The 23,879-nt window shown below is 39.5% G+C and overlaps 1 protein-coding gene across 23 annotated transcripts in view; it reads left to right on the top strand.

The window, feature by feature from the left end:
- The window catches only part of C2CD5 (C2 calcium dependent domain containing 5), a 131,210-nt gene that overhangs the window by 16,898 nt on the left and 90,433 nt on the right, over window positions 1-23,879 (top strand). For 10 of the 23 annotated variants that reach the window (XM_075121782.1, XM_075121811.1, XM_075121741.1 and 7 more), the window contains 5 exons: window positions 916-1,071; window positions 5,699-5,894; window positions 8,607-8,758; window positions 15,569-15,654; window positions 23,105-23,137. In XM_075121782.1, the coding sequence (XP_074977883.1) occupies window positions 916-1,071; window positions 5,699-5,894; window positions 8,607-8,758; window positions 15,569-15,654; window positions 23,105-23,137 (623 nt within the window). Of the gene's footprint in view, window positions 1-915; window positions 1,072-5,698; window positions 5,895-7,450; window positions 7,576-8,606; window positions 8,759-13,018; window positions 13,214-15,568; window positions 15,655-23,104; window positions 23,138-23,879 lie in introns of all 23 variants that reach the window. The other 13 variants (XM_048826707.2, XM_048826682.2, XM_048826753.2 and 10 more) reach the window with 4 other exon arrangements.

Here is a 23,879-nt window from a genome sequence, read left to right as displayed (position 1 = left end):
GAATGAACTATAGCAGATTTTGACTAGCACAGTTCCAGGTCATTTATGTATGAACAAACTGATTTATGGCTTGATCCAAATCCTGCTGAAATCAAGAGAGCGTGGAAGACTCATTATCTGCAATGATCTTTGGATCAGAGCCCTTATTTGATTTATTGTATAAAGCCCCAGTTCAGCAAAGCTTAAGCCAATGTGAGCTGAGCACAGGCCTTAAGTGTTTTACTGATTTGGGGCCTAATAGTCCTGTGAAATCCCAAGACGCATTTTAAGGCCCAGATAGTCCTTGGTACAAGTCTATGTGGTATACTAGAACTAATGAAAAATAGAGTTTTGAGCAGCTACAGGTGTGTGTCATTCTTTTCAAGGCTGCTTTTCTATTCTTCTAGTTTCTGTTCCCTTTCTCCATTCCTCAACTCTCCTTCAAGGCCCAGTCCAGATCACACTAAAGCCAGTAGCAAAACAAAAGGTCCAATTTGAATTCTGAGTTGCATTATTGTTTGGTTATATAAGAACATCTGCAGCAGACCATTTCTTTTTTTAAGCAACTGCTTTAAAGTATCTCAAATTCATTTATTCATCTGATATTTTTTTCTGGTTACTTTACATTCGCAGCAAAGCCTGTTTGTGAATATGTGAATGTAATGTTACTTTGTGTGCATATTTTATGTAAAATCTGTACTAGTGAAAGAGCTTTATGAATGTATATGTTGAAACAAGGGTACAACATCAGGCAGTAATTCCAGCAGGCACCAGTAAGATTCTTAGTAAAACTGTTTAGTATGCCCTAAAATCTGTTGTGAAGAGAATCACTCAGATGTCTATCTAGGCATATTTTTTTTAAAGAACTTTTTAAATACTCTTTAAATACTTCGTTTCTAGACTTGTATATTACATATTTATGTATCTTTTCAACAGCCACATCTATTCCAAAGTGTTATAGAGCTGTAGTAATTCATGGATTTGTGGAAGAGCTGGTCGTTAATGAAGACCCTGAATACCAATGGATAGACCGAATCCGTACACCAAGGGCATCAAATGAGGCTAGACAAAGACTTATTTCACTAATGTCAGGTATTAATAAATAAGTTCAACCGTAATATTGATTTGCTGCTATTTTTTAAAGTCTATAGTTATTAATTATTAAGGGAGAGGATGTGTATATTTAATTTTTATTTTAGTTGTAATGTATTGACTTCTATCAGGGACAGTCACCGATGGCCATGCCCACTCTCAGTTCTGCATTGGTGGGAGCCATGTGCCAGACTATATTGCTCAGTTTGTTGGTCATTCTCAGTGAGGAAAAGGAAGTCCCAGGAACACCTGTTCAAAGCTATACCTCCTTGAACAATCCATGAGGGGAACTGAAGACCCAAAGAGAGAGGATCCTATTCCTAGAAGATCTGACTCTGCTGAGCCTGTGTCAGCCTGTGCCCTATCAACTGGCACGCACCTCCCAAGGTCGTTATTGACAGAAGATCCTTGACACTATCAGACAAAGACCCAGCATCGAAGACCATCTTGGTATTGGCTACCACCATGGCACCAAAGTTTGGTACCTTCTTCTCCTGGCAAGGGGGGTTTGACCATTGTGGAAAAATCATGGCTTATGATTCCTTTCTTCCCATAAGGAGAACAAAATACTAAGCCCGCTCACCAAACAGGGGAAAGTGATGCCTGCTAGTTTTCTGGTTTGGTACCGAAGCAGCATATATAGGCCAAATTCAACACCCATGCCTGAAAATGCCAATAACCAGCAAATGTTGGTAACAACATTGACATTGGTACTATCAATGGAATCCCTAGCATACTTCCTGATTCTAGGTTGGAGAAGTTAACCGCATCCCTGGCACCGCTGTCAGCACCAACGTCTCCACGCTTGGCACTTGTGCATATTTCTGACCTCAGTACTGAGGTCACCTCAAAGGTTGGCACTGCCTCTCAATGATGTCCATTCTTCATCTCTGTTATTGGGACATGCCCTTTTTCCTCCATCCGGTAAGGAGCTTTTTCCCCTCACATCACACAGGATATCTCTGCTGATCAGAGTCATTTTAAAGTTCCAGCACATCCATCTCCAACATGGCAATAGCCGGGTCAATACAACGTCAGCCAATTTTACCAATATACCACTTTGGGACCATTGGGAACATTGGAGATCTCCTTTTGGGAAATCCAGGAGATGTCCTCATTCCTGTCATTCAAGTCCCTTTGGCATCTACTTCCAGGTTATGGATGTGAGTGACAGGCAAAGTGATGATATCCATGGTGGTTGAAAAAGTAGATGGGGGGAGGGTTTGGGGCAGAAGATGAAGAGCTTTGTTTCAGTTATGTTGAGCTTGAGCTGCTGATTAGACATCTATGAGGAGATATCAGAGAGACAGACTGAGATTTTTAGTTTGGATAGAAGACAAGAAAAATAAAGATTTTAGACTTTATACGGGCTGTAATTGCTGCCAACTCATGGAAGGCATATTTTCCCAAGGATAGATTTCTCTCTCCTTTAGATGATGATGATCACCATAATCAAATCAAATCCAACTACAGTAAGAAATTGCCTCAGACTTCTGGGCCACACATCAACTTGCTTGTACATGATCCCACTAGTTAGACTTAACCGACATTCCTTACAAGGCTGGCTGAAGTCAGTATCTCACCCTGCAAGACGTCAAATGAGCATGCGAGTTGTGGTTCCAGCTCTCATCTTATCAGCACTGAACAAGTGGGTAGACCCTAAGAATGTCCTTCACCACCTCGCTTCTACAAAAAAAAATAACAGATGGATGAGATGGCAGTTGGGGCACCTATTGAAGACCTAACCACCAAAAATCTTGGATTATATTCTGCATTTAATAAACTCTGGACTCTCATTCAGTACCATCAAAGTTCACCTTGCAAAAGTCTTGGCATACCACCCTCTTGTACAGTCATGCTCAGCATTTTTCCCCCAACACCACGGTTTTGAACTTCTGACTGGGTTTCTGCACACCTACCCACCAGTGAGAGAGCCTTCTCCAACCTGGGATATCACAGACAATAACATCTCTAAGAACCACGGTTGTTATTATTAGGTAAATAGCTGTTTTAAATTACTGTCACCCTTGTCTTGCCTCCTCATTTTTCTGTTTGCCACTTATTATGTCATGTTAAATTTAGATTTTACTCTCTTCAGGACAGGGGTGATGTCTTCACTTGTTTTGTGAGGGGCACAGCACATTTTGAGCTATCAGAAAAATAATATTGCGATAAGACTAATATATGTCTGCGCAGTGTTTTTTGTAGATGTGATTGATACATATAAAGAGGCAGTGTGTGCAGCATTAGAATAGAAAAGGCACTTAGTGGGGATCTAGTCAGTGTTGGTCAAATTGTAATTGCATATGTGTCCTATTTGCTTTTTTAAAATTTAAACTACGTTGTGAGTGAATATGTGAATAAATCAGTCTTTCACCTGTTAGGATATGGCTCATGACCAGTTTCTGATTAGAGCTGGTTTGATGATTTCAGTTCATTTCCTCTGGGATGACCATTTACGTCATAAAACAACTATTAACATTGTTGGAATTTCAAAGGTCATTTTGGATTGCCCAACCAAGTGAAAGTCCTTCTCAAAACTTCAAATGTCGCTAATGAGGTGTGAAAGCATAGGACGAAACTGTTTGCTTAGTGGTGGTCTTTGCCATGGCTGTGGTGTAAAACAGCCCATAATAGTAGCATTCTGTAATGCATAATGTTCCGTAGTGCCATCAGTATCAGATGTTATTAACTGTATAGCAGGTAGCTTGTTGTTTTATAAAAGACACGTTTTTTGTACATTTTCTGAAGCATTAAATGTGTGATGAACTTAAAATTCTGATGTAATCTCAAATTTAACAGACTTTTATTGTACTCTTAACCATATTGAGAGAGAAATTTAAATAAAACAATATATACTAGCCACTAAATACTAATACCTAGATTACATTTTTTCCTTTAAATTTTTTCTTTCATTTTTTGTTTGGCAGATAGTCTTGGAGATTGAAGTAGTCAGTATATCCACAGAACAACTACAGTATAGGAATTGCCTTCTTCTTCATGACTTAACCCTGACCCTAGTGGGACAAGTTTCAGAGTAGCAGCCGTGTTAGTCTGTATGCGTAAAAAGAAAAGGAGTACTTGTGGCACCTTAGAGACTAACAAATTTATTAGAGCATAAGCTTTTGTGAGCTACAGCTCACTTCATTGGATGCATACATATCTCCCCACTATATTTTCCACTGTATGCATCCGATGAAGTGAGCTGTAGTCACGAAAGCTTATGCTCTAATAAATTGGTTAGTCTCTAAGGTGCCACAAGAACTCCTTTTCTTTTTTCTAGTGGGACAAATCACTTCAGAAGATTCACTCTCCATACCCATTTGATCCTGGCATCTCTGCTATGTAGGTAGCAATAAAGGGTAGCAATTGTAGTGTGTTTTGTGAGGCTGATTCCTGCATATGAAGAACTGGATTGAGACTATTAATAAATATAAATATGTAAATTACCTTAGGGATGCAATTTTATTTATGTAAAAAGTCAATTGATGATAAATGTTCCCTGCATTTTTTTCGTAGTGGTAAATGCACTTACAACCAATTTGATCAGATACCATGTCTGCGGTAGTAGAAATTAGAACATGTGCGCCTATAGTTATAGAGAAAAGTGCAGGAAAAATATTGACACTGCATAATTCAATTTATTTACAACCTTAGTGAAGGAAGCAAAAATGTACAATTTTCTTCCATTGTTCTATATTATTTGCTAATTATGTCAGTTTTCAGCATAGTGTGGTCATCTGAGAAATGCTATTGTAATGCAATCTTGCAAAATGGCCAAATTCAGGTTCCTACAGCAAACTCAACTCCGTTTCTTGACTTGTGTACAGTAAAGATTTTTCATTTTAATACCAAAGGAACAGTAGAAAAATAGTCAGAATATGTTTTGCATAATGTGGCGTCCATGTATATGATATAAGTACATTAAGGTAGAAATTGAAAAGGAATAAAAACCATGACATTAGGTTGATATATGCTTTTATATGTTTTTGAAGTTTGCAAAAGAAAAAAGGAAATTAAAGATGTCTATCCATGCATTTATTTGTCTGAATTTCAAGGAAGTTTGAGGCCTCAATGCATTTCATACCTATATCTGGATTATTTGCAGTATTACAGAGCAGCTAGTAACTCCAGTACACCCAACTCTTGTGATGCCTTGCTCATATCCCTTCCCACAAAAGAGAAATGAAGGTCCTAATGAACACTTAAAAAACCAGCCAAACAAAAAAAACCCTCCTCAGGCCTCTTCTTTTTTTCTTTTTGGTAGTAGTAGTGCAGCTAGAGATGACTGGGGGGAAAAAAATAAAAAAGAAATGTCAAATAATTTTACAGTCTTTGTTTTCAATTTCTACTCTTGCCCATTTTCTAGAAGGCTCTAAATGTAAATGGTCCAGATGTACTACTAATAAGATCACAGAACTAAGAGTCTTCAATTTGCAGGAGAACGTTGTGGCTATGTTTAGGTATAATCATGTGGGATGTTCTCTATTAGCCAGTTTACCTATCCTGAAATTATTACAAAAATGAAGAAGGTCAGATCCACAGAAGAGAATAAGAAACATCCTCTTTAACATATTTGCCCTATATCTAAGTGAGATGTCAGTTAACTTGTGTTTATTTTTTGTAGGTGAACTTCAAAGGAAGATTGGCTTGAAGGTACTTGAAATGAGAGGGAATGCAGTTGTTGGTTACTTGCAGTGTTTTGATTTGGAGGGAGAATCTGGACTAGTAGTACGAGCCATAGGAACAGTCTGTACCTTGGATAAAATAAGTAACACAGCATTCTTACCTGCATGTAATTCCCCATCTAAAGAAATGAAGGAGTAAGTATGAGTTAATAGATTGTAATGGAGTGAATTTCATTTCTTTTCATATTCATTCAGTTTTACATATCCAGTGTGTTTTCCCAGCATTTACTTCTCCTTTACTGTTTTTTCTTGTCTGTAACTTGGTTTATGTTGTGCAATTTTGAGAAGATAGACATTAGATGATGCAGCAGTAAATCTTGGCAAGAGAGATGTTTTTCTATTAATTCTATAACTCTTGCATTTGTGCAGTCATAGCATTGCACATTCCTGTGTTGTGATCCGCCAACCTCTAGCTGGTAAATAGTTTGCACGTGCAAATAACCTATTTTTTGTTCATGGGGATCTTTCACAATACTATGCATTTCTTAAGGGATTTCTATTTTTAGCACTTTGAGTGTCTTTGCTGTGCATTCATGTAAGAAAAGAGAAGTATATTTGAGTTCAGATAGTTGAGTGGCTCAGGAGATAAAAGGACATCCTTGAAGTCTTTTAATCATTTTAGTCTTTTGTTTTTCTTTGTAAGCAAAGCAAATTAGGCTATATTGTACACTGACTGAAAAAGGTTTCATGATGAGGAGTGTGGCCTAATTCCAGTTGTTCACTTTGGCTAAATCAACACAACACAGTTTGAATTCAAATTTTTAATAGGAACAAATGAAATAAAATTAGGAAAATTCCAGTGTCATATTATTCTGAGGGTGGAAGCATTTACAGTCCTCAGTTTCCACTGTGATTACATCAATTTATTTGTTATGGCATCTTGTGTATATTTTACACAATTACTAGACGAAAAATAGAGTACAAAAACTATACTTCTGTGTAACATGTCCAGATATATATTGTTTGAATTAGGTCATTTTCTTTTAATGATACAATAACTAAGATTATTGTAGTCTTATAATTATTATAATGCAATCAGAGCACTTTGTATAAGGCAGCAGCAATACCACTGTACAACTTCCCCAGCAGTGGAGTCCAGTTATTGGTCTTATTTAGAATTATTAATTTAATTTGTATTGACTTGTGAAACATGCAACCATTACCACAGAGCTTCTGGGCATATTAACAACATAAAAACCACAAGCAATTAAAAAACTACACACTGGCTGCAGTAGCTAGCAATTTAAACATCACCCATATATTTGTAGCATTCAATCTTGAACAAACGACAAAAAACATTATCTTAACCCGTGTATATGCAAGGTTGTTTAGCAACTTGTATGCTGGATTTTGAGAAGGTTGTTTTAATCAATCTATGTGGTCCTGCCCAGAAGTGTGAGTGGGTTTCAACACCAGCAGGTTCTACTCACGTCTTGTTATTATCTTTATTAACCTTAGCCTTTAATGCCAAAGATTCAATAATATATTAACAAGTTAATACTTCGCTGTTCCCCTGCTCTTTTTGATTTTGTCTTGACTCTTGCATGCTAGGAATTATAACTCTTAGAGTCTGCTTAAAGAATAAGAGATCTCCGCTAACTAGCACTCCCTGAAATCATTTTTAACATAACTTTGCAATCTGTTGTATGTATTGTTTTCTTTTCTTCCACTTTGCCTGCAAATTCTCTCAGGTCTCCGCTGGTTCATCCGCCAAGCCATGGATGCCGCTCGACTCACAACAGCCCAATTCACACTGCTTCTGGCTCACGACTTACCCAGAACTTCTCTCTGTCTGTTCCCACTCTCATCTACACTGGTACGAGACTACTCAGACTCAGGAGCTGGGGAGAGGCAGGCCACAGGCACAGTGGTCGCAAAGTGCAGGCAGGCAGGCAGTGTAGGCAGGTACCACCCATCTTTTCTCCCTCTTTTTCTCACTGGGAGTCCTTCTGCTGTCAGTGGAGAATTACTGCTGTGTTCAGCTGCTGAAACAAACTCAATAGTTACTTGGAAGAGTGTGTGTTCCCTCAAAGTCTCTTCCACAGAGCTATACTTTTCATTTCCTTTAACAACTTGAGATTACCTTTAAAAAAAAACAAACAACCCCCCAAAAATCCTACATCTGAGTTTAGTAACATCCACCAGGTACAGTTTACAAGTCTTTCTTACTAGTCATAATAGGAAACCATGATTGGGCTTCAAATTGCTTTCAAGTGTAATTCAAATGTTACCTCAATTTTTAAAGCGTTAGGAAGGGTTTGTGTCGCTTTGTGGAAAAGACAGTACTGGAGAACAGGTAAGGCAATCTGCACATAACTGACATGTTTGTCAATACAGTTGTATTCCTTAAGGTTTTTCTCTTTGCTTTGTTTTTAGCTGTGGGCACACTGCTGATGCTATAGGATAAGGAAACATTTTTTTCTTAAAATATGTGTGTGTATACATAAATATACGTGTGTGTGTGTGTATATACACACACACAAATATAGTTTGAGATCATTTTTTTTAATAATCTAACTCAGCAAGCATTGTGTAGTTGAACAATTTTGTTTAAAGCCATGTATTTTGAGTTTTGTTTTCTTTTGCATATATACTTTTTTTTTTCTTGGTCTGACATTTCATGCCTTTTATTTGGCTTAACTGTTCCAGTGCCGATAATCAGCATCTATCTGTAGAATGCTGAGTGAGTAAACATCATTTCTTTGCCTTTGGCCTCATCCCCAGCAACACACTTAAGGAATAACTGCTGGCCCTTCCCCAACCCCATCCTGGTGTTCGGATCATGCTGCTGTCAGCCAGGTCCTTTGGCACAGGATTACTGAATATGTTTCCACCTTCTTCTGGCAGGATTCCTTTCAATGAAGATCCCAATCCCAATACTCATTCATCAGGACCCTCCACCCCTCTGAAAAACCAAACCTATTCCTTTTCACCTTCCAAGTCCTACAGTCGACAGTCCTCTTCTTCTGACACAGATTTGAGTTTGACACCCAAAACTGGTAAGGCGCTTCCACCCACTCTTATTTTTTTTGTTAATTTGTATTTGTTTTATCTTTTCATTCAAACCCTCTTTCCTTTTTGGCATGTAAGTTATCAAAATGATGTGGAAATTGGATATTTCAAATAATGCAATTAAAGAATGAAAGCATTTTGTAGTGCGCTGATTTACTGTACTTTGTTTTCCAAAGCGTTATAACCATACCATATAGGCAGTTTAAGAGTAGCTTTTCTAGTACAGCCATTTAGAAGCATCTCAAAATGTTATAAAGAGAGTCCTAAGGAATTGTCTTTTTCTTTTAATTTCCTCCACTTCAGATGATAAATTATGGGGGTACATTTTCACCATAATATGATGGGGGAAATGAGTGATCAAGTCTTACTAATATGTGATTTTTCTAAGCCTAGTCTTCTCTGCTGAAAATGCATCCATATTTTTGTGTAGATTCCACTTGTCTGTTTGCAAATTGATTCTAGAAATGTAATTGCTGGTGTCTACTGAACTTCTTCAGGGTTATGGAAGTGGCTGTGGTAAATCAAGTATATGCTGTCGTGTAATTTTTTAAAAATAGTTTTAAAGGCTATTGAACACATTTTTAAAAGCTTAAATATTTTTCTCAACTGGCTTTTCACAATTTAATTGAATGCTGATTCCTCCCTCCACCCCCTCAATTTCTTATGGAGCACAAGAAACGTGGCTCTGCCTTGTTTACTTCCTTCTCTGTATCAGTCGTTATTTCAGTACAGTCCTGGGAGTTTTGAACTCTTCTCCTTTAATTGTTTTGCTCTGCTATAACAGAACAAAAATACTATCGGCCCATGTATAAAAGCGTGGCTGCTGTTTTAAATGTTGGTTCTAAATATGTTTAAAAGTAGTATTTGAATCTGAGAACGTTCCCATCTCCCTAATCATGACAGTTTTAAGGTATGTTACATTTTTTGACTCAGTTATTGTACTTGACCGGTGTCTCAGGAGTACTTCAGATTCAAAATTTACACATGGAAATAGGTTGTAGATTCTCAAGAGTAAATTTTGCAAACTCAATCCAAAAGCCTAAAATAAATTATCAAATTGTAATTCTCCCTCTTCTTTTTTTGGGGGGGCTGAGGGGGTTACCTTTTTGGCCTTTTCTTTATCTTTTGTGTAAAAATAGTGATTATGTCTTATGGACAACCTATGCTGAGCATTTATGTTTTTAAAGAAACTGAGAGCAAGTGTTTTTAAAAAACAAACAGGCCAATATTTATTTTTAAGAGACACCACCCCACAAATTCATACATTTGTATTATTAAATTCCTGATGATTATTGGAAAACATACGTGTTATCTGATTAAGTTCCAGGATAGGTGGCCATCTTAGGGCTGGTCTACACTGCGAGGGGGATCGATCTAAGATACGCAACTTCAGCTATGAGAATGGCGTAGCTGAAGTCGACGTATCTTAGATCGACTTAGAATCACTTCGCATCCTCGCAGCGCGGGATCAACGGCCGCCGCTCCCCCGTCGACTCCGCTCCCGCCTCTCGCTCTGGTGGAGTTCCGGAGTCGATAGCAGAGCGATTGGGGATCGATTTATCGCGTCTACACTAGACACGATAAATTGATCCCCGATAGATCGATCATGACCCACCGATCCGGCGGGTAGTGTAGACATGGCCTTAGTAGACATGCCAAAGACACAGGAGGGTGATAGTAGTCTGCAGTGAAATTGAGACATTTCTGCAGTAGCTACATTAGATTCTGATCCTGCAACATGATCTGGATGGATGGACTGTTTGCACCTACACAGAGCCCCATTGAAAACAGTGGGCTCTATGTGGACGTAAGAGTGCATCTGTGTGGATCAGATTGCGAGAGAGGGGCCTTTGTGGTGAGGAATTTTCTAGTACGTTAAGGAAGCTCTGCCATCTTCATCAGCTTCAGTTTTTTGTTTTTAAATTTAAGCTAATAACAGTCGTAAGAATGGCCATACTGGGTCAGACCAAAGGTCCATCTAGCCCAGTATCCTGTCTTCCAATAGTGGCCAATGCCAGGTGCCCCAGAGGGAATGAACAGAATAGGTAATCGTCAAGTGATGCATCCCATGTCGCCCATTCCCAGCTTCTGGCAAACAGAGGCTAGGGACACCATCCCTGCCCATCCTGGCTAATAACCATTGATGGACCTATTCTTCATGAACTTATCTAGTTCTTTTTTGAAGAACTGTTGGCCTTCATAACATCCTCTGGCAAAGAGTTCCACAGACTGACTGTGCGTTGCGTGAAAAAATACTTTTTTGTTTGTTTTAAACCTGCTGCTTATTAATTTAATTTGGTGACCCCAGTCATTCTTTTATTTGCAGTATCATGTAGCTGCTATCTTTTGGCAATATGTTCAACTCTCTGTTGCCAAAATGTGTCTCAATGAGAAGGCTTGCTTGTTATGTCTAAAAATTATACGCACACATAGAATTTTGAAAAAGTAATCACTTAACAACATAATATATAATATGTTTAAGAGTCACGTTTCACCTTGACTTGTGACTCTTCAACTGTAGTTGTTCTGGGAGGAAAGCATAATAGTCACTTTATAGTTAGATCTTTAAATATCCTTAATTTTGATAAGAATTTGTCTTCAACAGAGAGGGAATACTATTGAATGATATAAATTATGTTAAATATTTTCTTCGTGCAGGTGGCAGTTCTAAACAGACTTTACCAAACATGTTTGTGGTATTTTAAAATAAAAAAGATAGCACTGTTTTCACGGATGGCACTAGCATTTTCTCAAGGTTCTATAATCTAAATTAACAACTCAATACAACCCATACTTAGGACACAAACTGTTACAGGATTCTTGGCTCAACCACCTCTGATTAAAGCTTTGTCCCTATAAAGGATACTATTTTTTTTTTTAAAACAAATTGAGACTTAGACTAACTTGGTTTAGTTTTTCTTTTACTGCCTTATAAAATAAGTTTGATCCCTCTTTAGTGAAGTAAGTGTAGTATGGCTGTGATGATATGGCTCTAGTTTTATTTAATGAAAACTGTTCTTACAGATTATTTTAGTAAAGTTATGTTTGGACTTGTCTCGATTTTTTTTGGGTGTTTTGCTTAGTAGAGGGTATCATAGTGTCAAAGCTCTTTATTCTAGTATATGACGATCTGATTCATGGTTTGGCAAATATAAAAAGATCTGAAATTCAAGGTGTAAACTACTCAAGCCATCTGAAGAAGGGAAAATTGGGATTTTTTTTTTTAAGCTGTCTGAGGAAGGAAGAGGAATAGAGTATGACTGAGGAAGCAATGTCAATATGTTGACTTCAAATTAAGACTTTGTTTAACTTTCATAAGAAACATATATACCACAATTTTAGGTATTTATACCATGATATAAAGAGAGAGAGAAACTTGGATTTGCTTGTTAGTCTTCTGGGTTGGAACTGTTGGAAGAAAGATTATTACCACCATTTCTTTTATAAAGTAGAATGTGATGATACAGAGTAGAATGGGCTGTATCAAATTCTCTGTAGTAAAAGGTGAGAGGAGGAGTTTCAAAATGCACTGAGAAAGTTAATTCTGATTTGGAATTGGAGACTTCCTGCTGTGAGTAGTGCTACTTTTTATGTAATTGTAAACTAAGAGAAGTATCTGGCTAAAGTAGTTGCATATTACATATGTAACATGTATTATATATTTTAATAAGTTTGGGGTAGGAGAGAAAGAAGAATTAATATACATGTGGAGGAAATTGAGAAGATGGGCACTCCTCTTTTATGTGGGAAATAAATATGTATATACACACACACACCATTATAAGATTTAAGACTTTAAAAATTAAATGTTTAGGTTTCTGGATAATGGTCAACTTAAATTCACTTTTGGAGAAGAGAACTTGTTACAATATCAGTTTTCCTTAGGCATGTTGGAAGGCTGTTTTGAATAGATTTTATTAAGAAGTATTCACTTTAAATCTTTGTGTAAAATTTAATTGAAATTTGAAATAAATATTCAATTACTTTGGCTCTTTAATAAAACTAAATACATTTTAAAACAAAGTTAATACTCAGATTTTTGATAACGTGCTTCTACTCCACGCTGTTGCTATATTGTCATTTCATTTCTTTGTATGCTGGTAATAGCTTTTTCATATGTTAGCAGTATATATCTGTTCATTTGAAAAAAAGTCTGTTTTGTTTTTGCTTCATTTTGCTTTCCTCCTCCTATTTCTTTAGTCATCTTCTGAATCTACATCTTTTCTCTCTACTACTTTCCTCCACAGCACCTTCCCCACAGGGGCCTAGGATTTTCCTGTTTCCTAGCTCCCCTACTCTGTCTTGTGGTTCCCCACATCTTAACAAGTCCTGTCTCCTCCTCCCGGGGTCTAGCCTTAACCCTCTTCACTCTAGCCATGTCAGCCCATTTGTTCTGAGGAAAAGTGTTTCTTTCACTGAAGAGCTGCTTCTGGCTGCTTCTGGTAGGATCAATCTATAATCATCTTTTTTAAATTGCCTTTTAAGAAATAAATGGAATGTTGTTGTTAATCAGTTAGGGGGCATTTAATGCCTAGCCTTCTATAACTTTTTGCTAAAATAGTCTCTGAAAACTGCTGGCTACATGACTATTACAGGATAATTTTTTCCCCCTGGAGGCTTGCAATAATTTGTAGAGCCTCTTCCTTAAATTTATCAATATTTAAAACAAATAGCCTACTTTTATATTGAAGATATATATATATAATATTTTATATATACTTTTATATTCTTTCCTTTTCCAAAAAAGTCTCCACTAAATATTGGTAATTGGACTTGCTACCATTAGACAACTACTGAATACTGATATTCTTTTCATTCTCTTCATTATAATAATGTTCCTGTATTTTAGATGGAACAAGCACTCCATCTTCCTTACCAACTCATTCATATTCTTCTGTTGAAATCTGACCATCATGTGGCTAGCAACCATATTAGTTTATTGTACTGTTTAAATTGTTTTGTTTCATTCTGACTGTACATAAACTTTGTATTTGTACTTTCTCCTTTTTATGTTTCGTTGACAGAGATCACTAGATTGTCCTGTTAAATTAAATACTAGAAATCACAGTTTATTTTCTACAGATAGTGTTTTGATTATTTTGTGTGTTGTTTTTTTTTAAGAATGTGTTTCATCTCAGTAAATATTCTTCATTTCATGTCAGTCTGTTTTTAGTATTGTATAGTCCCTTGAAAAGGCTATTTAGGTCTACTGCAAAATAACATAAAATAACTTAATTTTGTTAATGGGACTATACAGATGCTAATCTTTGTTTCCTTATCCAAGAACAGCTAAAAATATTTCATTTCCTGTATATAAATAACATTTTAGACATTATGATAGCATTTGTCAATTTTGAAATGAGTGAGTACACGAAGTGCCAACAGCAACAGTCCCTGAATTTGTTTAAAACAAAAAGCCCTCACACATTTACATGGAAAAATATCTTTCCTTCTTTATTGTTACTGGATTTTTTAGCAGAAGAAAAGAGACAGGGAAAGTAGCAATGTATTGTCTGTTTTAAAATAGCAGTTAAGGTAACTTTAAAAATATTCCCTTTAATCATAACTTCATTCATCTTGTTCTTGATGCTTTTTTTTAGTTTCATCCTTCATTTTTCTTAGTGTTTTCACTAATATCTTTGAGAGTATTGAAGGGTATAACTGCTGTTACACTGAAACCAAATAACTATCGATTTAGCTCTGAGGCTTGTAGGCAGATCTGACTATAAGAAATATCAGTGAAGTATGTTCTTAGGTATGAAATGCCACTAGGTAAATCTGATTCACCAAAATTGTGATCATTTTAGGAAAAACACAGCCTTGGAATATGTTTTCTTCCTGGATTTAGTAACTGTGAAGCAACAAATGTCTTTTAGCAAGCAAATCACAGATAAATTTGGCAGTTTAGAATGCTCAGCAGTAGTCCATGGCTGATCTGAATGATTCAGATGAGTGAATGTACTCTACATAAATGTTAAATTAGACTGTCCTTCAATTCTAAGTTACAGTATTTTTTTCAGAGTTAAAAGTTAAATTAAAAGATGCACATTTGTTATATGCTTGCCCTTACAGTTTTCTCTTTGGGCTAGATCTTATAGTGACTTCAGTAGGAGTGGTGTACATGTGGAAACTGGAGCTTTGAGCCCCAACTCATGAGGAAAAATGATTGAGATACTCTGAAACTGTATGAACCTTAGGACATGGAATCTTTTTTAACTGCTACTGTAAATAATTCCTGGACACAGAGTCCATAATTGGCTTTATAGCAGACATCTTGGAAAATTGCACTAGTAGGATTACTTCTAGTTTAGCACTTTTGAATTAGGACTGATCCTGCAGTACTCACTGATGTAAATTGAAACTTTGACTGTAACCGGAGTGCTTGTGAAAATAAGGATTACGGATCTGATACTGTGCCTATTGAAATTGATAGCAAAAATACCCTTACATCCATGGGGAAAAGATCAAGCCATACTGTAGAACTAAAAGCTGCAAGTTCAATACTCTAGGGCCTTATTCTCATTTACACTAAGGACCTGTACACCACTCTGACTGTATAAAGGGACTTAAAGTGCAATTTATGTTCACCCTAATGCCCCTTTACATTGGCACTAAAGGGAAATACAGTATAAATGTGGTAAGATCCTTAGTCTTCAATGTACCTGACTGGTAAAAAAATAAACTTTCAGAAACTTCTAACTATACTTTGAAATATAGTTTTTAAAAAAATGTGTGACTAATAAATACAGTCTGTAACTTCTTTCTCTGGATGTTATTTATGTGCTGATATTCTTTAGGAATGGGCAGTGGGAGTGCTGGAAAAGAAGGGGGACCATTTAAAGCTCTATTAAGACAGCAGACACAGACAGCTCTGGAGCAAAGGGTAAGGAATACATGATCATATTTTACACTTATATTTCTAATATAATCCTAGTGGAAATTTAACTTTTAATAAAGGTAAATATTTCCTTTTGACAGAATTATTTTGTAAATATTTTTCTTATTTTGTACCCGCCAAACTTAATAAACCTGTTAAACATATTGTTTACTAGCCCCTTTTTATAGACAAATTATACTGATTGTAATATTAAATATATTACAGAAACAACATGAAAAAACTGAAACAAATAATTCTAATCTTCCTAATAATGAAATGCTGTAGTTATTGTTATAAGACACAGTGATAAAAGAGAATTGAGTGTTTGTTTAAATGCATAATTATTGATGCAGCTGTCATTTTATTGCTGTAATAGCTTTATACTTAATTGAATTTTGGCAAAAGACAAAGTTGATTTATTCAGAAATATTGGGCCAGATTTAAAGATGCTGAAGAGGAGGCTTACTGAATTTATAGATAAAAACGGAAGTGGTAGCATGACTTAACCCATACTGTATTATATGAATGGGTTTTATATTTTGGTTATCTTTTATAATCCCAAACTATAAAGCATTGCCATTAAAATCACTATTAAGGAGTATTGGATTAAAAATAACCTTCTACAGTGTTCGGCAGCACTGTGCGTTCAATTAAATTTATGTTTCTTCTTCGAGTGTTCGCTCAGGTCCATGCCAATGTAGGTATGTGGTTTCCCCAAGCGCCGCCTCCGGAAAGTTGTTCCTCAGTGGTATCCATCGGGTTGGCTCTGGTGCCCCCTGGAGTCACATGCTCATAGCGCTTTTATAAAGGGTCCCGCCAACCAGAAGTCCCCTCATTTCCTTCTTACCGCCCGCGATGGTTGCTGAAATTGGCTTGTCCTTGCACTCTGGAAGTACTCCTTCAGTGGACTTTCTAACCTCATTGTAAATTGTTATCTTTATTCTTAGTAGTTAAATTTCAGTTTTTAGATAAATGATTAGGTTAACAGAACCCGTCTCAGTGGAGTTAATCCCTTCCCAGCACCAGGGCATGCCTCGGTCTCTGAGGTTTAAGCCTTGTGCTTGTTGCCACAAGCCTATACTTGTGAATGACCCCCATTCCATCTGCCTTAAGTGCCTGGGGAAAGCTCATGTATGGGAGTGCTGTAAGATCTGCAAAGACTTCAGGCCCCACACCAAAAAAGATAGAGACATCAGGCTCAGATTTATCCTCCTGAAAGCAGCACTACGACCTCTCTTGGAGCTGGGTCACTCAGACTCAGCACCAAGTACTTCAGCCTCAGTAAGAGCACCCCCTCTACTCTTCAGGAGACTCATCACTTGCACTGAAGAAAGACACTCCTTCTGCTTCGTGGGAGACATGGCACCATCCATCATCCCGAGTGCTGAAGAAAAGTGGTTTGTCAGGGGAACCTCAGCACTGCTCTCCATCACCGGTGCCAGGAAAGAAGCAGAAAAAGACTGATAGAGGTCGTTCCCCAACCCTGAGGTTGGTGGGGCAGAGACATACTAGTACGGTGTGACCCACATCAGGCCACTCTGCGGCTCCAGCAATCCTTGTGGTGCCATTGACTCCGGCCCTGGAATGGGTACCATTGAGTCTTGCACTGATGGACTCTCCACTGCAAGAGAGCCACCAGAGTTCCACTGCCCTGGCAGTATTGTCAACGCCAGAGTCATTTGCGGCAGCAAGAGATTTACTCTCTCTATTGCTACTGCCATCCCCAGCCATATGGGAACGGTCAATGGTGGCACTAGCGGGGAGGACCTCTGCAGAACAGAGGTCTCAGGTGCTTTCAAAAGGGAATCTGGCCATGATGGTCCAGCACCAGTCACCTCCTTCCCGGCACTGGTTGGCACCATTCCACCTTGGTCTCTGGTAAAGGAATCTTCAGAGACAGACTCGGAGGCGGAGTCATATGTTTCTCTCAGGAGCTGGCTGTCACTACAGCCGGCATTGTCCGGCCATAGACCCGAGTCAAGGATTCCTACCCACAGCTTGCCACGGGGACAGTGGCAGATGGTCGGACAGTGTCCTTTCTGGAACCCCCTTGGCTTTCTCTCTGATGCAAGGGTCACATTCCAGAAGGTCATACACCGTGGCGTCAGTCAAGAGTGCCTGTACTTTTCTACTTTGAGCAAAATCCAGGTGCTGAATATCAAGACCCAGCACTGCAAGACACATCTGGTGCCGAGGGTGAAGAACAGTGTCCTCTATCTGTACAGACGTCGTCCTCCTTTCCAAATGAGGCTCTCGTGGGAGAAGACATAGTGCCCTCCCAGGTAGACTACAAGACTCATCAGGAGCTCCTCAAAAGAGTGGCTCAAAACCTGAGGATCCAAGTAGAGGAGATCAGGGAATCCTCCCATGCCCTGGTAGATATTCTAGTACAATAGGCCCTTCATGAGTGGCATTGCCCCTGAACGATGCTATTAGGGACCCATCAAGGCATTGTGGCGGACCACAGCATCCCCTCATCACCCTCAGTCGGCAGCAAAGAAAACTTAAAAGAAATACTTTGTCCCGGATAATGGGTATGAATTTCTTTATACACACCCACCACTGGGCTCTTTGGTTGTTTCAGCAGCCAGTGAGCGGAAATGACAGTCAGCAGGGGTCAACCCCCAAGGCCAAGGACACCAAAAAAATTAGATCTCTTCAGCAGAAAGGTCTATTCAACAGGTAGCCTCCAGCTCAGGACCACAAATAAGCAAGCGCTCCTGAGCAGGTATGATTTTAACTTCTGGGACTCAATGCTGAAATTTAAGTAGTTACTGTCAGGTGAAAATTTGCAGCTGTTGTGGAGGAAGGCAAATCTATGGCAAAGGTGACCCTGCAGGCAGCTGTGGATGCAGCGGACTCTGCAGCCCGATCCATGGCCTCAGCAGTGGCAATGCATAGAAGCTCTTGGCTTCAATCCTTCGGCCCACCTTATGGGGCTCAACAGACATTGCAGGACCTTCCTTTTGAGGGTACATCACTTTTCTGAGCAGACAGATTCCAAGGTGCACAGCCTAAAGGCCTCAAGGTCCACCCTGACGTCCCGAAGGCTTTATACACTGGCACCCTCAAGGAAACATTATAAGCCTCAGCTGGCCAGTTGATTCTTCCCGCCACCTGCCTGGCAAGATCACAATAGGAGGAAAAGCAGGGGCTTTAGGAGTAGACCTCTGCCGCAATCCTGTCCTGCGCCTGCCTCCTGCAGACAGTCTGGGGGGTCTAAGCAGACCTTTTGATGGGATGCACGGGGAAGACCTATCAGGACAGAACTTGAATCCAACTTCCCCAGTTTTTGTGGACTGTTTATCCCATTTTTGTCAGGCATGGGCCTGTATTGCCTCAGATTCATAGATTCATAGATATTAAGGTCAGAAGAGACCATTATGATCATCTAGTCTGACCTCCTGCACAATGCAGGCCACAGAATCTCATCCACCCATTCCTGCAAAAAACCTCTCGCCTATGTCTGAGCTATTGAAGTCCTCAAATCGTGGTTTAAAGACTTCAAGGAGCAGAGAATCCTCCAACAAGTGACCCATGCCACAGAGGAAGGCGAAAAACCTGCAGGGCCTCTTCCAATCTGCCCTGGAGGAAAATTCCTTCCCAACCCCAAATATGGCCATCAACTAAACCCTGAGCATATGGGCAGAGTGCTGGGTGCTACGCACGTTAGCAGTGGAGTACACTCTTCAGTTCAGTTGTGTGCTCCCTCCCGCCCCCCGTCCCTCTTCAGGGAACCTTCTCACAAGCAACTTCTAGCCCAAGGAGGTGCAGTTGCTCCTAAGGGTGGGAGCCGTGGAAGAGGTTCCACCAGAGTTAACGGAAGTAGAATCCCTGACCCCTTATTTCCTAATTCTAAATGTCAGGGGCAGTCTCGGACCAATTCTGGACCTGTGAAAACTCAACATATTCATGAAGAAGCTAAAGTTCCACAGGGTCTCTTTGGCTTGCATCATCCCCTCCCTGGACCCAGGGGACTGGTACACTACCCTTGATTTGAAGGACACTTACTTTCATATCTCAGTCTTTCAGAGACACAGAAGTTTCTTCAAGTTCATTGAGAATCACGTGCACTACCAGTTGCGGTCCTCCCATTCGGCCTGTCAGACGTACCTTGGGTGTTCACGAAGTGCATGGCAGTTGTTGCAGCTTTCCTGAGGAGACAAGGTGTCCAGGTCTACCCTTTCCACGATGACTGGCTGGTCACAGGTTCATACCAAGATCCAAGTGGAGCCCAATGTAAAGTTAATACAGTCAACATTCCAGGACTTAGGTCTGCTAATAAATGTGCAGAAGTCTACTCTCTCCCAGTTCAAAGCATAGAGTTTATTGGGGCGGTTCTTGAGTCGGTCCAAGCCAGAACCTTCCTCCTGGAAGCACGATGGTAAGCAATAGGGATGCTTACAGAGAGTCTTAGAAATCTCCCCATCACCACAGCCAGAATCTGCTTGAAGCTCCTGGGCCACATGGCATCATGCACCTATGTGATGCAGCACGCGAGACTTTGGCTCAGATCTCTCCAGGCATGGCTGTCATCTGTATATTCACTGAGCTGACACCATTTAGATACAGTCATCGCAGTTCCTTCATTCGTGATTGCCTCCCTCCATTGGTGGGTAGACCTGCTGGCAGCATGTGCAGAAGTCCCATTTTCAAGACCCCAATCATCAGTGTCTCTCGTCACAAATAGTTCAGCATCGGGCTGGGGCGCTCACTTGGGATCCCTCAGAACTCCGGGCCTCTAGTCTCCGGAAGAGCTCGTGCTACACATCAATGTCAGGGAGCTCAGGGCAGTTTGCCTGGCCTGCCAGGCATTCCAGCCCCATGTGGCGGGCAAGTGTGTGTCAGTTCTCACAGACAACACAACAGCAATGTTTTATATCAACAGGCAAAGAGGAGCATACTCCTTTCACCTGTGCCAGGAAACACTTCTTCATAGCCCACTCAATCCCCATTGGGGCCTCTGATCTGCCAGAATCACAGAATGAGCTAGCAGATCACCTTAGTAGATACTTCTCCAACCACCACATATGATCCATTCACCCAGGTGTTGTGAAAGCTGCTTTCCAGAAGTGGGGAACTCCCCAGATAGAGCTGTTTGTGGCTAAACACAACAGGAAATGTGTCCAGTTCTACTCCTTACTGAGTCACAGCTCCAGGTCTCTCAAAAGATGCTTCCTCCTCCCTTGGACGGGTCATCTCTTCTACACATTTCCTCCCATTCCTCTCATACACAAGGCCTTGATGAGGATTAGAAGGGGCAAAGCGGGAGTCATCCTGATAGCCCCTGCCTAGCCCCACCAGCATTGGTTTATCATGCTCCTAGACCTTTCAGTGGAAACACCAATCTGTTTACCTCTGTTTCCTGCCCTAATCTTCCAGGACCATGGCTGCCTGCTTCACCCGAATCTCGAGTCCCTCCGTCTCTTGGCCTAGAAGCTCCATGGCTGAACCCCGCAGAGCTAGCATGCTCAGGCCGGTTTGTGAGCTACTTCTAGGGAACAGAAAACCGTCCACTAAAGCTGCTTACCTGGCAAAGTGGAAAAGGTTCTCGATCTGGTATATGCAGAAGGGTGTCTCACCTATGCAATCAGCACTATCATTTATTCTAGATTACTTACTCCACCTGAAACGAGGACTAACTGTGTCATCTACTAGGGTCCATTTGGCCGCAATCTTGGCTTTTTACCCATGGCCGAATGGCTGTTCTGTGTTCTCAAACTCCATCTGTAGTCTATTTTTTTTTTAAGGGCCTGGAGAGATTATACCCCCGGGTACAGCAAATAGTCCCTCCCTGGGGTCTCAACCTGGAATTGTCAAGACTGACAGGATCCCCATATGAGCTGCTGGCAATGTGCTCTCTGCTCTACCTTTCCTAGAAGGTGACCTTCTTGGTAGCCATTACTTCTGCCAAAAGGATCTCGGGGATTCGAGCCCTCATTTCAGAACCACCTTACACGGTATCCTTCAAGGACAAGGTCCAATTGCATCCACATCTGGCTTTTTTTCCAAAGGTGGTTTCACAATTCCATAGTAACCAGGATATCTTCCTACTGGTCTTCTATCCGAAACCACGTGTGAACAGAGGCTCCACTCTCTGGACATCAGACGTGCATTAGCCTTATTCATAGAAAGGACTAAATCATGTTGGAAATCCACTCAACTATTCGTGGCCATTGCAGACAGGATGAAAGCCAGTCTCAGCCCAAAGAATTTCATCATAGGTCACTTCCTGTATCCGCACGTGCAGTGACCTGGCAAAGATACCTGCCCAGATGGCACATTCCACAAGAGTCAAAGCATCATCGGAAGCATTCATGGCACAAGTTCCCATCCATGACACTTGTAGAGCAGTAACGTGGTTGTCGGTTCACACTTTTGTGTCTCACTACGCCATCACCCAACAGGCTAGAGATGATGCTAGTACTATAATCAGCATGCCAGTAAACTCTGAACCCTCATTTGCACAACTGCTTGGGAGTCACCTATATTGGAATGAACATGAGCAAGCACTCGAAGAAGAAAAAGGGATTACTAACCTTCCATAACTATTGCTCTTTGAGATGTGTTGCTCATGTCCATTCCAAAACTCCTGCACCTACCCCTCTGTCAGAGTTAGCCAGAAAGAAGGAACTGAGAGACCTACAGCTCAGTGGGACCCTTTATACCAGTGCTGTGAATGCACAAGTCCAGGGCGCACCAGAGCTGACTTGATGGATATCACTGAGGGAAAAGCTTTCTGGTGGCGGTGCTCGGGGCAAGTACACACCTACATTGGAATGGACATGAGCAACACATCTTGAAGAACAACAGTTACGGAAGGTCAGTCACTGTTGTGTTGTTGTTGTTGGTTTTTTTTAACTCTGAAAATTGTAGAAATGCATGGTAAAAAAACCCAGGTGTGTGTATTTAACTGTTAGATTTATTTATCTATATATAAATAAATCTATTTTATATTATCCCATGTATTATATTGCAATTTTCAAAACATATTTTATAATTTAACACTGGCTACATCTACACTAGAAGCGCTACAGTGGCGCAGCTGTGGTAAAGATGCTCTAAGCCAAAGGGAGAGAGCTTTCTCATCAGCTTAATTATTCCACTTCCCATCAGATATGGTAGCTATAACATTGTCTACACTGGCGCTTATGTCAGTATAATTTATGTTGCTCAGGGGTGTGGATTATTCACACCCCTGAGCAATGTAAGTTATATTAAAAAAAGTAAGATCTAACGTAGACAAGGTCACAATCCAGAAGATCTCATGAGGAATAGAGAATGGAGACCACTATTCATTTAATAAGGGCTTTGATTTAGCTGAATTACATACGTGAAGTCAAATGTATGTCCAGTCAAAAACAGAAATTGTTGTGAAATATACTTTTTTTAATGAATAGCTACTTATATGAGTAGTGGATGATTGTCTTTTCATATTTTGTTGTCTATTGCTAAGGAAGGATCTCCTCATAGGTTCTGTCGAAGGCGGGTATGTTTCAAAATATTGTGTGACCTTTTTTTTCGAGCTCTTTTTTTCTTGTATTGAGGACTTCTCTAATTTTGAACAATCATTTTAAAATCGTGTTTTCTTTTTTGCAAGGTTTTGCCAGATTTCTTTGTGATCTTGTTGATGTGGGGTTTTGATATTTTTTGTTTTAATTTCAAGAACATTTAGCAAACCAACATACTTCTGCTTAACTAATATTTGGCATGATTGTACATTTCACTAACAATTTTCATTTATATTTTAATACAAGTACATAGTTTTTGCTTGTAAGGCTTCAGTTTGAAAATAAACACTTAAAGTTTTTCCCTGTGTGCCCTTGTTTGTGCTAGCATCTGTGATACTCTTTGTCTGTAGATCTATCATTTCAATAAAAAAAGTGTCTGAAAAAACAGATTTTAAAATATCAAGAAAATGCCAGGCACCTGTAGCGTTTCAGTGTGAGAGTTTGTTTGATTATATATACTGTTTTAATAACACATAGTTTTATAATACTTAAAGAAGAATCATGTTATAAAAAGTAGGGCTGTCAAGTGATTTAAAAAATGAATCGCTATTAATCATGCTGTTAAACAGTAATAGAATACCATTTATTTAAATATTTTTAGATGTTTTCTACATTTTCAAATATATTGATTTCAGTTACAACACAGAATACAAAATGTACAGTGCTCACTGTATATTTATTACAAATATTTGCACTGTAAAAAAACAAAAGAAATAGTAT

This window comes from Caretta caretta, chromosome 1 (assembly GCF_965140235.1).
Source record: "Caretta caretta isolate rCarCar2 chromosome 1, rCarCar1.hap1, whole genome shotgun sequence".
Taxonomy (NCBI): Eukaryota; Metazoa; Chordata; order Testudines; family Cheloniidae; genus Caretta; species Caretta caretta.
Note: the sequence above shows the minus strand (reverse complement) of the source record. Positions and strands in the feature narration are given on the sequence as shown.